The 14,882-nt window shown below is 42.5% G+C and overlaps 1 protein-coding gene across 2 annotated transcripts in view; it reads right to left on the bottom strand.

Annotated features, from left to right (window-relative positions):
- PARP15 (poly(ADP-ribose) polymerase family member 15) overlaps positions 1-14,882 on the bottom strand; it is a 47,040-nt gene that overhangs the window by 10,627 nt on the left and 21,531 nt on the right. The window contains exons 3-9 of one of the 2 annotated variants that reach the window (XM_059391065.1): positions 12,663-12,899; positions 11,500-11,721; positions 9,816-9,894; positions 7,302-7,451; positions 4,288-4,350; positions 3,062-3,229; positions 291-497 (exon numbers count right to left, since the gene is read on the bottom strand). In XM_059391065.1, the coding sequence (XP_059247048.1) occupies positions 291-497; positions 3,062-3,229; positions 4,288-4,350; positions 7,302-7,451; positions 9,816-9,894; positions 11,500-11,721; positions 12,663-12,899 (1,126 nt within the window). The remainder of the gene's footprint in view (positions 1-290; positions 498-3,061; positions 3,230-4,287; positions 4,351-7,301; positions 7,452-9,815; positions 9,895-11,499; positions 11,722-12,662; positions 12,900-14,882) is intronic. The other variant, XM_059391066.1, reaches the window with a different exon arrangement.

The following is a 14,882-nucleotide window of genomic DNA, read 5'->3' as shown; positions in this document are numbered from 1 at the left end:
TTAAATAATGAGGTAACTGGCTTAGGATTTTCAAAGTCCATCCCGCTCTTCTGCTTTCTCATTTCTATTCTCTTCCTGTTCCTTTGCTATTCCTGCTTCCCAGGAGTGATTCTGCCCTCAGAATAATTGGCAGATAGGAGGCTGCATTCCATAGTTCTTGTATTTTCCCACATATTATAGGAGGCTATCTGTAGAATCCTAAAACTGATAAAACAATGAGCATTAATAGCTACACATTTGCTAAGGGATAGGAGAGATAACCCCATGATTTTCTGAAGAAGATCATTTACATGCAGTCTCGAAGCGTGTGGGCTGAAGGACAGGTGACGTGGACTTCTCTCTCTTTTTCATGTTGTCATAGAATACATGTAGCAATTCCAATAGAAAGATGACAACTTTAACTCTCCGTAATGATGGGATGGGATGTTTCCGTGCGAAGTCTATAACAGCACTGATCATATCATCAGCAACTGTGGCTGGGTTTTTTCCAGCATTTCCTGAAAAAGAAACATTTTTTTAAGTGACCAAAAGAAGCTTTAGCTGGTGTTAGTCAAGTGATGAAATCTGGCAAACATGGGTTTTGGTGTTGAGGCAGAAGCAAGCAGCCCGACAGCAGAAATGGATCTGGCACTCCTAGCTGGGTGTTCGTGTCCTCTGGCTGAACACAAACAATTTCATAGAATATCATCTGATGTAACCACTCTGTGGCTATGATCAATTTAGCCCAGCACAACCACTGAATAATCATGTCTGACCACAGGCCAAAACATGAACACTATCCAAACCACAAAAATGGCCAAACATTCCCCATCTTCACTAGTAGGAGCAAGTGCTGCTTCATTAATAATCACAACTTTGGCCATTTTCTTTGCCTCTTCCAGGTAAGATACCCAATCATAGAACCATGCCTGCTTCCTCAAAGAATCCAATCCAGAGCAAAACCCCATGTACTTGAGACTACCACAAAGTTACCCAGCACAAGCTCAGATCTACTAATAGTCCTTAATGACCTCTTGGTGAGATGCTGCATGGTTCCTCATAGTGTGTGCTCCTGCTGGTCTTGAACTGTAGGGCACTGGCAGCACAGAGAACAGACCATGTGATCCGGGTGCAGAAAAACTGGGTTCATGTCCTGGCTCTCCAGTGATTAGCTGTGGGATCTTGGCTAAGTCATTCAATTCCTCTCATACCAGTTGGCTAGGGATGATAACAAACTGCTGTAATTGGTGGCTTAGGCAACACAAATGTATTTTCTCACAATTCTGGAGGCTAGAAGTCTGATATTGAGGTTTTGGAAAGACTGATTTGAGTTCTCTGAGACTTGTAGATGGCTGTCTTTTCCTTATGTCTTCATATGGTCTTCTCTCTGTATCCGTGGATGTTCTAATCTCCCAACTAACAAGGACACTGGTCATATTGGATTAGGGACCACCCTCATGACCTCATTTTAACTTAATTATCTCTTGAAAGAATCTCTCATCAAATATAGTTACATTCTGAGGTACTGGGAATCACAGCTTCAACATACGAATTTGGCAGGGAGAACATAACTCAGCCCACAACACCTCCAAACTTCAATTTACTCAATTTTATACAATTGCGGTGATAATAGAAGTAATAGCTCATAGAGATAAGAATGTGGCAGCTAACAGTATCGTAATTAAGAGCATAATGGTAATAAAAAAAAAGTGTAACATAAAAAAACAATGTAAAGTTTGAAATGTACAGACCATGCTGCCTGGGTTTGATCCTCGATATGTTGCTGACTAGCTATGTGACCTTGTACACTAATACTTCAAATTCTTATCTGCAAAATGGGGAAACTAAGAGTCATGGGTGGGTCTAGGTTTTAAAGGGTTTAAAATTTATACATCTCAGAAAAAGAACACAAAATAAAAACATAAAACTATATATAAAAGGGACTATTTATAATCAAAAAAGAAATCACAATAAAGTATAAATTTTGAAATTTTGAAAAACCGTATTCCTACATCAACTTTCCTTAGCTATATTCCAAAAATGCTCGCAGCCTTTCCAATGCTCAGTGTCAGGAAAAGTCTGAGAAGTCAAAGTGAGAAGAAACAGCGATGCTGACCCACAGAGGTTAAAAAATCTTACTTTTGAAACTTTATGAATCATACGATCATGTGATGGCATTGTTAGGGCCCTCCCAGGCCCTTTTAAAAAGCTTGCGTGACTGAGCATGAATGAATCAGGGAACTGGTCATTAGCATCACCTTCAACTAAGAGCAACTTCTTGTATGCTATGATAGAGATGAGGAGGAAAAGTTTTCCTAGAAACTGGGAGTAGGATGGACCCGAGCTTCTTGCTTAAGGAAAGCAACTGCACCCTACTCATGGCTTTATGCCTTGGAACTTGCAGCAGGCCTGGGAAACAGCCTTTCAATCTAATAAATGCATGAATGAGAGCCAGTAGGAGATGCTGCAGTCAACCCAATAGCGGACATATTAAAGGTTTGGAAACCAGAAGCAAGGCTGACACTGAATAACCCCTGGGAGAAGACTAAGTAGAATGTGCTGAGTGTAGGGTCTGGGGGCACAAAGAAGCAAGCTGGCAGGATAGCCAGAGCATCGTGGTACCACCGAAGGAGGAGATCAGAAAATGGGACAACTCGGGAAAGGTGGCTGTTTGTAAGGGATGATGAGGATGAGTTTGGATTCTGCCATAAAGTCTCTGGTAACAGAAATCTGCCAGAGGAGATCCGGGGGAAGGAGAAATGCTGATCCGAAAGTCAGTGCAAAAAGGGTAACAGATACAGTAAGAGCAAACAAATCACCCAAAGGAAAAACATGAACAGTAAGAACACCATGGCGTTAAGGGCCAAACATGCAAAGATACCTGGGGAACATACAATAAAGAATAAAGATGTATTAAAGAGGCATAGGCCCCAGAGATGGCCCTCCGGGTCTGCAAGTTGGTGGACTCTCTGATTTACATCACTATCGCTGCCTGGACTCAGCAATGAATTCACTAACAGTGAGGCAAAGTCTAAAGGAATGTGGATGATTCAGAATCTTGGATTGATGAGAGGCTACAAACCTGTTCCGATGGCCGGAAGGGAAACAGAAGTGTACTTCCTCTGCTCACACTCTTCTAGAACAGTGGAGACCGTTTTCCTGACATCATTTTCCCCAAGAACATGGATTATTATCTTGCACATCAAGTTTCCACCTTGTGTAACTATAAAATCTCTGTGAGGCTGTGCAGCTTGAACAGGGAAGAAAAGGAAACACACAGCAGTTACTTACAGGAAGCGGCAAGAGGATCACCGAGCCATGAAAGCAGCTGCCGTTGTAGAAAGCTGTGATGATTTCTGAACAAGTCCAGCCTCCCTCCATCTAGCTGGTTTCACTTGCTGGGACTGTGCCAGGCTCATTTTCTGTACAATCAGGATTCTTTAACTCGACAACGACATTGTAGAATATGTGGGGTGCTATTCAAAAGCACTCTACCTCCTTTGGTCTACTCAATCCTCAAAACAAGGCTATTGGTACTATTTTGTCCATTTCACAGATTCAACAGAAGCTCAGAAAGGTAAGGTCCACAGCAAAGATTGCCTGGGATTTGAACCCAAGCAGTCAATGTCCAGACCTCTTAACCCCCAAATTGTTGTCCAGAAGAGCAATGCCTATGCTTATTCGGCTAGATTCGTTTTTCAAGGAGAGAAAAGTAATGCATTTGGTGGTGTACAAGAATTGGAGAATTGAAAAAAAAAAAAAAAAAGAACTGGAGAATTGGTGTCTAAGAACACCTCATACCCACCCAGGTTCCACCCTGACTCATGTCAGGTAGACGATGTCCTATCATAAGTAGAACAAGGTTGAGGAAAGAGAAAGATGACTTATATAGCACTTTAGGCAACTTGTCCTGTTCCTTGTCCTGATGCTCACACCCACCTGCGGGGAAACCATTACCATACCCCTGCCTGGTTAACCCCAACCAGAACCCAGAACCAGCTCACAGATAAGAGAAAAAAAGCTCTTATAGATGAGATGGCAGGCTCAGGATCCCTCAGTAAGTGGTGGAGGCTGGACTACTAGGAGCCAGGCCTAGGCTCTGTTTAATAGTTAGGAAAAGACAGGTGGGATGGTGAAAGGAAGGATTACTCCCCAAAGCCATAGAGTCACACCCCCTGGATCTGCTCTCCCAGAGAATCCACCTCTTTCCAAAGTGCTCACCACTTCCTCCTTCTGTAGGTCCTATTACAGTCTTCTCAGCCCTCTAATCTCCTAGGGGTTGTAACCAAAAGTAGCATGTAACCATACCTAGTACAACACATTCATTTTCCACAGCTGGTCCGGCACCTTCTAAAATTGCTTTTGACACCCCTAAGTGAGAAAAAAACATTAAGTTAAAATTAATTAAAATAAATTAAACTTATTTTAAGTTAATTAAATGTAATATTTAATTAATGAAATTAAAATAAATTTAAATTAGTTAAAATAAAAAGCATTAGTTCAAATGCAATGCATGATTATAGCTTTTGTACATTAGACTTTTGTCCAGCTCACCCCTTTGTGCATAATTCATTGATGGCCCCCACAGAAAAAACCACCGTTTCCATAGCAAGTTTCATTCAGGCTGAGTAATAAACACTCTGAACTACAGCGTGAGGGAACTGCCCAATAGTGGACAGTCCCCTGTGTCTGGAGCTCTACAGGCTCTATCTGTACAGAGATATTTTTGCAGTTATTTGCAATTTTTTGCATTCTACCCTTATTATTTCATAAAGTTGAAAAACATAAAAATGAAAGTTCAGATACTAATGAGAAGCATGGAGCTCAAAACTGAAACACCACTGAGCATTTCACAGAAGTTCTGTGGTTTTTGTGTTATTTTTTCACAGGTAGACACACAGCTGGCTGCTTTCAGTCCTGTGAATCTTCCGGTCGAGGCTGGAGCTTCACCACCTGGTTATTGCTGGTGACGGCAGGGTTGAGTGGTTGAAAGCATAGCCTATGCATGTGACAACCTAAGTTAGGGTCGCCTCTGCCACTTACTGGCTAACATGGACCTAGTCAGTTCCGCAACTATTATAGAGTCTGGCACACTACTCCCCTACCATGGGTTATTTGAACATTGAAAGAGACAATGGATAAAAGATGCTTCGTGCAGAATCTGGCCCACTCAAAGCATTGAATAATTTTTAGTTATTTAATCATTATAAAGATCAATCTATCCTCTATCTATTTATCTACCTATCATCTATCTAGGTCTCCTTGATTATATATGTATGTTATGAATTGTCTCTCTTTTTTTTAAGATTTTATTTATTTATTTGACAGAGATCACAAGCAGGCAGAGAGAGAGAGGAGGAAGCAGGCTCCCTGCCGAGCAGAGAGCACGGTGTGGGACTCGATCCCAGGACCCTGAGATCATGACCTGAACCGAAGGCAGAGGCTTAACCCACTGAGCCACTGAATTGTCTCTTTTTAAGAAATACCTTTTTGGGGGCATTTGTTTTGGTCTCTGACTTTGCAAGAATGGAGATTTTCCTCAATTATCAGGTGACACTCACCAGGCCATTCCTATTCAGAGTGAGTGTGGGAGCGCCCTGAAAGGAGGCGTGCTGACCAGGAGGCTTTAGTGTAAGGTAAGCAGGTGGTAAATACTAGACTTCAGGGCAGCTGGTTTCTCTCCAGAAGGATCCTCCAATCTCAGAGGGCATAAACCCGTCTGCCATTCCGGGAGCTGCACGGGGACAGGGCTGGACCTCACTGCTCAGTACGGAAGCTTTCACTTGAGCCCTGTCTAGCTCCCACTCTCATCTCACCTGCTGTTCTAAGTCCAGAATCTCTCTGGTTGGTTTCCCTACAGAATAAACCTCCCATCTCTGGCCAGGGAAGACCAAGGGAAATTACTGGGGCACCAGATGGATGGAGAATAGAATAAATGGGTCTAAGTGTTGCTCATACAGAATTGTATCTGATTCTGTTTCCATATTTTCCTTGTCCCCTGCCTTCCCAGGTACCTGATGCTCCAACTTCTGTGTCTCTAGGGACTACCATTCTCTCCTGCATATTCTAAGTTTTTGGCTAGCTTCTTCTCATATTCTAAAAATACACTGCTGTGTCTTGTTCATTATTGGTTTTCCTCCAGCTCTCTTTTTCCTTTTGGGTTTACACCCTTTTATTTCCTTTACTGTTGCTTTCATGGAATTTTAAAAGAAGGCAGGTAAAAATGCCTATGTTCAATCTGTCACATTTTACATAATTGAATGTCCTTTATGTCTGCATTTGTGAATGACCAATACATTGGATGGAGAGTCTACATAGTCACTTTCTACATAGTAAATGCTATAGTATTTTGCAGCTTAGAAAATACTGAAACTTCTCTTTCTACTTATGTTTTATCTTACCCTTTTAATTTAAAATTTAATACTTTGTAATAAAAATATATTCGCATGAGAGTACATGTATGCAAGTTATACACAAACAGACACGTGGGGAGGACATGCTCAAAGACGCTCCTTCACTGGAGGCGCTCAGACATTCCAGCAAAAATCAAGAAAAAGGGGTTGAATTTCATTTCTGGGTCAGTGTAACATAAGGAAGATTATAAGAAGTGAGATATGAGTGCCAACTCAGTTATATAGAAAGGGAAATAAAAATAAAACAAACTTATTATTAGAGAGGAGAAGGGAGTTGGGGGAAATTGGAAGGGGAGGTGAATCATGAGAGACTATGGACTCTGAAAAACAATCTGAGGGGTTTGAAGTGGCGGGGTGGGGGTGGGAGATTGGGGTACCAGGTGGTGGGTATTATAGAGGGCACAGATTGCATGGAGCACTGGGTGTGGTGCAAAAATAATGAATACTGTTATGCTGAAAATAAGTAAAAAAAATAAAAATAAAAGATGGAATCTAAAAATAAATAAATAAATAAATAAATAAATAAAATAAATAAAAATAAAACAGACTTATTAAATTAGAAGTGTGGAATTTTGATGGTTCAGAGCTAGAAAGGGGACAAGAGCTAACCTAGACTAAGTCCAGTGAATGGCTCCCACCTCATCTTCACATTGCTGTGCTCCATCTAATCCTCTGGGAAATCAACATTTGACAGGCAGAGAAACTGAGGCTCAGAGGGGATAAAGTGATTGTCCCGAAGCCACACAATGATAAGTGGCAGAGCTGGGATTCAAACCCAGGTCTTTCTGATTCCAGGGCCTACATATGTCCGGCAACACTCTTCTACTCGGGCAACATTAGCCACAATTTCCTTCCCACACATGAGTCATGTTAATAGTTACAATCACGTACATGGCTTAAATAAAGTACCTGATTTCAGATTAAATGTTCTTGTCGTTGAGTTTACAATCACATCTGCCTTTTCTTTGCTAATATCTCCAGTAGCAATCTGGAAAGTAATTGCACCAATTTTCATTCCATATGAAATGATTCCAGGGCTGGAGATAGGGCTGAAGGCCCCTGAAAAAAAAAGCAAGCAAACGAAAGAGTAGCTGGAGAATGAACAACAAGGGGCCACTGTTCTCTTCCCAGTCTTCTTTCTTTCCACCTACATAAACCCAAACTGTACCGTGCCTGGTTGGGTTTTCTTTTTTAAGGAAATTAAAAAATAAAGCTTCGTGGCAGGAGGAGGATCAATTTCTCAGAGAGGATGAAGCAGGAACACCTGACTGGACCGTCAGCTTGTCTGCAAAAGTTGCTGCCGCCTCATGAGAAAGGCATGAGGAAGGACAGAGGGCCAAGTATCCCCTCATGTCATGCTCATGTCTCTGGGAAACTTTTTTTCAAGCTTTTTTGAGCTACGACAAATAAGAAATGTAAATATTTAAGGTGTACAATGTGTCTCTCGAGTGAACGTACGCTGTGAAATGATTGTCCAGTTGGGCTCACAGCACACCCATCATTTCCCACAGTTACCATTTTGTGTAGGGAGTGTGTGTGTGTGCGCGCGTGCACGTGTGAGTAGTGAGAACACCCGGGATCTGCTCTCTTAGTGAGCTTCGAAAATACAGAACATTATTACTAACTCCAGCTCTATGCTGTGCATTTAGTCTCCAGAATTTACTTGTCTTATGACAGAAAGTATGTCCCTCCAGGTGATTCTTTTATATCCATTTTGCAGAAAAGGGAAATGGTCTCGGTGTGGAGGTCATTTGTTCAATTATTTGGGGAAAGATTTATTTTTGTTTATTTGAGATAGAGAGAGAGAGCACATATGCACATGTTGGAGCAGGGCAGGGGGCCAGGGGCAGGGTGCAGAGGGAGAGGATCTCAAGCAGACTCTGCACCAGCATGGAGTCCAACACGGGGCTCGACCTTACAACCCTGAGATCATGACCTGAGCTGAAATCAGGAGTCAGATGCTCTGCCAACTGAGCCACCCAGGCGCCCCCATCCAAGGTTAAATAACAGCTCACTAACTTCACATAGGAGCTCTCCTATGGCTTCGCATCTTGCTGGCATAACAGGATCAAGGCTGCTCTGAGGAAATCAGCCTTACAGTGTTGGCATAATGTTACTGTCCGCTCTGAGGCTTTATACCTTAGCTGTGCCTTTTCTATTTGTCCCTTTCAGTCTCCTTTTCCATGTGATGCAGTGGCAAGAGAATCACCCACCCAGGAGGCCACTGTATAGATTAAATTATATATATAGAAAAGCAATCAGAGAAGTTTAGTGTGCATCCACATTTTAGTTATCTGTGTGTGGGTGTGTGGTTCTTCAGGACCTTTACTGGATGGTTCCCTCAGAGCGGGAGGACACATGCCCAGGAGGCTGTGGGGGGGGGGGCACTGCTCTCAGCTACCCACCCCTCTGTGGAATGAACTCTGGGCAAGACCCAGCTGCCCGTGGTCAGCGTGGTGGACAGGCTCCAGCACCGTCACCTCTGCAGGGTCACAGCTTCTTGATCATAAGCACGTGAGCCAATGGCATGTGGAGGCAACAGCAGTGCTTCAGACCCAGCCTGTCCAGGGAGTTCCCCTCTGTGCACTCAGCCCACAGCAGCCCCAGGTAGGCCTTCACTTCATGCTAGAATCTTGCTGCAGGTGAAGCAGCACACAGGGGATGGTCACCGCTCTCACCCCAGGCCACTGCCCCCCTCCTCCATCCTCAGTTATCTTTCATTATCATATCTTAGAAACTCTGGCCTCATTACCAGATTTGGTTCACATCTGGTACGGTACACGTTGGATTGCTAGTTTGTGCAAGCATACCCCAAAGGCCCCCGTTAATCACGGTCTTGAAAGTAGAGATCCCGTCCTCCCTCTATATTCCCACCAAGCAGAACATGCAGAAAAGCGTGTCGTTCAGTGTTCAAAGTCAGGGGCTGGGTATGGGGGGAGGTGACCAGCCCTGTACATCCCTCTTATAATGATGACCGTCCAAGAGGCAGGCCTTGATCTCCTTGGAAACGCTGGCCGTGCAAGGAGGGGGACGGGCCCTTGACAGTTGTTAGAGTGAGTAGCTAAGATATAAAAACTTGCTTTGTGTAGATCCTGGCAGTGGAGGCTGTATCCAGTTGGCCACTCCGGACTCCCTGCACATAGTTCTGCTAGTAGACCTGTATCGCCATTGGTGTCTCTGGGTCTTTTCTCTGGACTCACTGGACATGACCCACCCTAGGCTTAGAGTCTGCGGGGTGTGCAGCACGTATCCATATAACTTATTCTTTGTGTGCTCAGACAGTGGAACATGCTCTAACATCTCCTTCATCACTGATCTGTCCCGCATGTGAATTAGCTTTGTCTCCTTCTATTGATGTCAGCTACCACTGAAGAACCACTAGGCAGAGCAAAATATTTTCTGAGCAGAACAACTTTGCCAGACCTTGGTTACCTTCAGTTGTGAGAATCCTGTCCTTGTTGGGATTTCCATATAACCCTTTGGCGAATTCATCTAAAAATGCCTGGAAATAGAAAGAAATATAGTTACTGATTACAACAATGTTCTGCAAATATATTAATCCAATTCTTTGTAGTACTGATCACCAGACATCAATTAGAAACAATAGTTCTCCCTAGATTTCCTCTTACCCAGAGACTTTTTCATTACAGGATTGCCATAGAACCTAGGCATTTTCTCAATAAATACCAGTGCTGATTTCTTTTATTTCATGGGAAGACCACAATTCTATCCCAGATGCCTGAGAGTAACTAAGAATTCAGAAAAGAACCTTATATTTGCTATCTTTTTAAAGTGCTAATGTTCATAATTTGTAACAATAGCCCTTAAAGTCAGATAACAAAAGGGTAGTAACTACTACTTCTTTTTTTTTAATGTTTTATTTATTTATTTGACAGACAGAGATCAGAAGTGGGCAGAGAAAAAAAAGGGGGGGGGGCGCCTGGGTGGCTCAGTTGGTTGGACGACTGCCTTCGGCTCAGGTCATGATCCTGGAGTCCCGGGATCAAGTCCCACAATCTGGCTCCCAGCTCCATGGGGAGTCTGCTTCTCCCTCTGACCTTCTCCTCGCTCATGTTCTCTCTCACTTTCTCTCTCTCAAATAAATAAATAAAATCTTTAAAAAAAAAAAAAAAAGAAGTGGGCAGAGAAGCAGGCAGAGAGAGAGAGGAGGAAGCAGGCTCCCCGCTAAGCAGAGAGCCCAATGTGGGGCTTGATCCCAGGACCCCGAGATCATGACCTGAGTCGAAGGCAGCGGCTCAATCCACTGAGCCACCCAAGTGCCCTGGTAGTAACTAATTCTGCAACCAGATTTAAGCCATGCTACATGCTAGACACCACACAAAACATGTCAAATACATCTTTTCTTAGTTTCAACATCGAGTTTGAGAGATGTTCTTGCCACATTCACTTGACACACAATAAAACCGAAATTCGGAGAGGTGGCCTCCCTCAGCCTTTAAGTGGCAAAACCGGAATTTAAACCTAGCTGTACTTTTCTTCTTTGCACTTCTATATTGTTTGCATTTTTGCTATAGCTATGCACAATTTATAAAATCAATATAACTTTTCAAGAATGAGAACCAGATTTTGGTACTCAGACTGGGCCAACCAGCTCTAGGTCAACATTTACAAGGCTGGTGTAGGGGGCTCAGTGCTTAGTTCATGTGCTTTGACTGCCTCTCTGCTACTGAATACTGTACTGTTATTTCTAGCTTTAGACCCTCAGAGACTTCTACAGACGAGCTGTGCTCTATCCATAAAACCCTTAAATTCTTGAGGTTTCTCTTATTTGGTCTTTTCCCTATAAACAGAGCCATAACTTGGGCTTCATTCAGTCAGTGTTAAAATGTCTGGGCCACTTTCATGCCAATGACTTTCTGCTTCCTCCTAGGAATTTAAGTACAATTATCTTGTGTCTTGTTAACCTGTCTAGGAAGGACGGTGTGAGTTATCAGCATTATCTCATAAAGTCTTATGACAACCCCTCCACAGCAACCAACACTTATGGACAGGGAAGTGAAAACATTATTATTTACAGATCCACAAAGACATCTGGTTGCACTTAGGTTCACTTGTCAGAATGATGAGAAGAGATATGTAACCATACCTGTTGGATTTCATCATCACCTAGATGTACCAGCAAGTAAACTTTTTGTAAGGCTTTCCGCCAGCTTCTGCTACTAAATTCGAACAATTCCGAAAGGATTAGGTTAGCAAAAATAGCTTTAGGAAATCTCAAATTTCCTGTTCCAATCATGGGAAATACGATGGATGAAAAAGATAACTCTTCTACAGTTGCCAAACATTTCTTGATTATATTTGCCATGATCTGAAATGTACAAAATACATTCATCTAAGTTAGGGCTTAAGCTGGCAGAAAGGAGAAAGAGCTATGGCTCTAACAACTGTGACTAGGTCTCTTCCGCTATTCCTGGCTTTGTCTGGGTCTAGGGAGTCAGAATGGAGAGAGGATATTCCAGAGAAATTGCAATTCATGCAGGAAGGAGGCTCCAATAGTATGGGAATGGCTACATAAACAATGGTGTCTTGTTGCAATTAAAAGCAATGTTTATGGACATTGGATAAATGTTTGTTAATTTTTTAAAAAGCAGGATTAAAAAAATGTCTGGAAGGGAATCCCAACTAAAAAATATAAAATTGCCCTGAAGAGAATACAATAAAATGTTAACCACATTCATTTCCAGATGACTGGATTATAATTTTTGTTTTCATCTTTGTACTTTCTGTATTTCCTGCAATATACTTGTATTACTTTCATATTCTAAAAAAAGAGAGTTGGGAGTAAAGGTGAGAAGTCATCAAAAGTAGAGCAATGACCCCTCATTCTTCACCACAGCTTTGGCTGCATCTTGTTGTCATACTGAAGGATGATTACACTAATCTTCAGATATCATTCCTGGGGAACCCCAGGATGGTTACTACTTTCAAGGGTCAATTATTCTGAAATCACTGGTAGCTATGATGGACTGTTTAGAGAACATAATAAAGATGTCAATAAATGGACAAGGTCCAATCAATACTAGGGCTTCTCAACCTTGTCCAGAAAAGTTTGCGTTGTGGAGGCCGATGTATACATTGTAGGACATTTAGCGCACCCCGGGCCCCCGCTTCCCAGTGATCAGTAACCAATGTAACAAGCCAAAGGTCCCCTGGGGAATACATTCACTTTGCTTGAGAACTACAGATCTCTACAGTGCCAGAAGACTACCAAAGCTACCAATGAAGTAGAGAATGAAGGATTTTCTCTACCTGCTGAGAGCGCCCTGCTGCATTATCCCAAGTTGGTGCCACGACATGGAAGACAGCTTGGCAGTTCAGATTACAGCCACTTGTTATGAATATGCTACCTATTTTCTCCACTGCTCCCTGCTTGACAGCATACAACTCTTCCTGGAGCTTTGGACCAGCTTTCTGCAAAATAGCCCGGGATAGTGGTCCATTTCCAAGTTGAAGTGTCTGGGAAACAGTGTTGACAATCACATGGGCCTTAAGGAAAACAGCAACATTTTGTTAGAGATTGAATCAGTAATTATTAAGCACCTACGACTTGCCGAGTATTGTGGAATAATGCATAAGACATGTTTTGTCTGTCATACTGACCTGTCAACCCTACCCTGGGGGGCTCACAATCTATTGTTACCATAATGAGTTGAGCCCCAAAACTTAGAAATAAAGGAAATGCATCACCCACCAATGTCAAGTCAACATGTGATGAATCAGAGTAGGGCTATGAAAATGAGCAAACCAAAGACCATAGACAAAGAAGGAGAATCTGAATGAAAGGTAGATGCAGAAAGAGGAAGACAGTGAGACAGACAGAGACAAAAACACAGAATGTTGAGAGAGACCTTGGAAGAAAGAGTTGCTTTTAGGCAGGTAGGAACTGAGAGTAATTGTTCTGACTTTATTAACATACCTAAAGAAAGAATGGGTCTGTCTGAAGGGTAATGGGGTGGGGTCTGATCAGCCCTGAAGGCCTAGATAAGGGAAAGTCGTTGAGGTGAGGGTAGGCAGTGTCCCCTCAAGCCTGTCCAGGGGTATCAAGAGTTCTCCAATGCCTGCTGAGGTGAGATGGGGTCATGACCTGATGCCAATAGCTATTAAGTATTCAATTCATTCAACTCCATTTATTCTGATTTTATATTCAAATTTGGAGGGGAGAATGCTTTGATCATGTGGATTTTGCGTATTTTGGTTCCTTGGGGAGCACTTCTTCATTGTAAATTAAAAGGTTTTTATGTCACTGGGCCACTTAATAGTTTCATTTCTCACTCTCATGGGTCCACCTCCATCTTATATGAGGTTACTTAACATAAACTAATCTTAGGACCTGAGAAGTTCCCCACAGGGACAAAAGTCAATGAGCTTGAAAAAAAAAAAAAACAAGATCCAGCCCACCTTCACCTCACTCTCTGCTTACTGATTCCTACACAGTTTGGGGAAGTAATATATTAACATGTAAAACAGTAAAATATTCTTAATGTTTAAATCAGTTCAAGATAATCGAAAGAAACTCTGTGTTAAAAAATACAATTAGTAATTGCTATAGAACTTCAAATACGGCAGGAATCCTTTAGACTGGACTGCTCAGTAAAGTCTTTTTACAAAGAGGATAAGGGATGGGGCACCTGGGTGGCTCAGTCAGTTGAGCGTCTTCTTTCCACTCAGGTCATGATCTTCAGGTCCCACACTGGGCTCCCTGCTCAGGGGAGTCTGCTTCTCCCTCTCCCTCTGCCTCTTCCCCTGCTTGTGCTTTCTCTGTCTCTGTCTCTTGTTTGTGTGTCTCTCTCTCCCTCTCTCAAATGAATAAATAAAATCTTAGGGAAAAAAAAGATAAGGAAGGAAGCTGGGACAGGGAGAAAGAAAGCAGTAAGGATTCTGGGTGGGTGAATGTTTGAGAAAACACAGGAGAAAGGTCAGAAAGTAGTCCAGTTTAGCTAACAGAGAGTGCTAATGGTGAGAGACAGGGCTAGAAAGAGATTTGGGGCCAGACCGTGGAAGACTCTGAGAGCTCTTATTTTTTGGATTTTCTGATACAGGCAGGAGGAAGCACTTGATGAACATACATCAAACAGCTAGGGAGAGGGCAGGCTGGAGGGTAAGAGAGGCGACTAGGGATGCTGAAGGACAATGAAAATGAAAGGGAATACACAAGAGAGAGGGTGTGAGGAGGCTGGGAAACTGGTTGGATAGAGAAAGGAACTCAAAGAGTTAGAGGACTCCAAAGTTTATATGGCACCATCCAATCGTGAGACTAGGTACCCTGACAGGGATGAAAGAGTTTAATAATCAACTTAACAAACTGCGTAGTGAAAAGACCTCAGTTTCCTCGTTTCTAAGATAAGGATAAGGAATTTTATCTCAACTAGATTGTACCACAAACTGGGTGAGATAAAATTCAAAGTGGTCTGTTGTGGGGTCTGTTGTGACCTTAAGTCATAGAATGAGTGAATCAGACCCCAGTGTTTC

The sequence above is a fragment of the Mustela nigripes genome, chromosome 2, assembly GCF_022355385.1.
Source record: "Mustela nigripes isolate SB6536 chromosome 2, MUSNIG.SB6536, whole genome shotgun sequence".
NCBI lineage: Eukaryota > Metazoa > Chordata > Mammalia > Carnivora > Mustelidae > Mustela > Mustela nigripes.
Note: the sequence above shows the minus strand (reverse complement) of the source record. Positions and strands in the feature narration are given on the sequence as shown.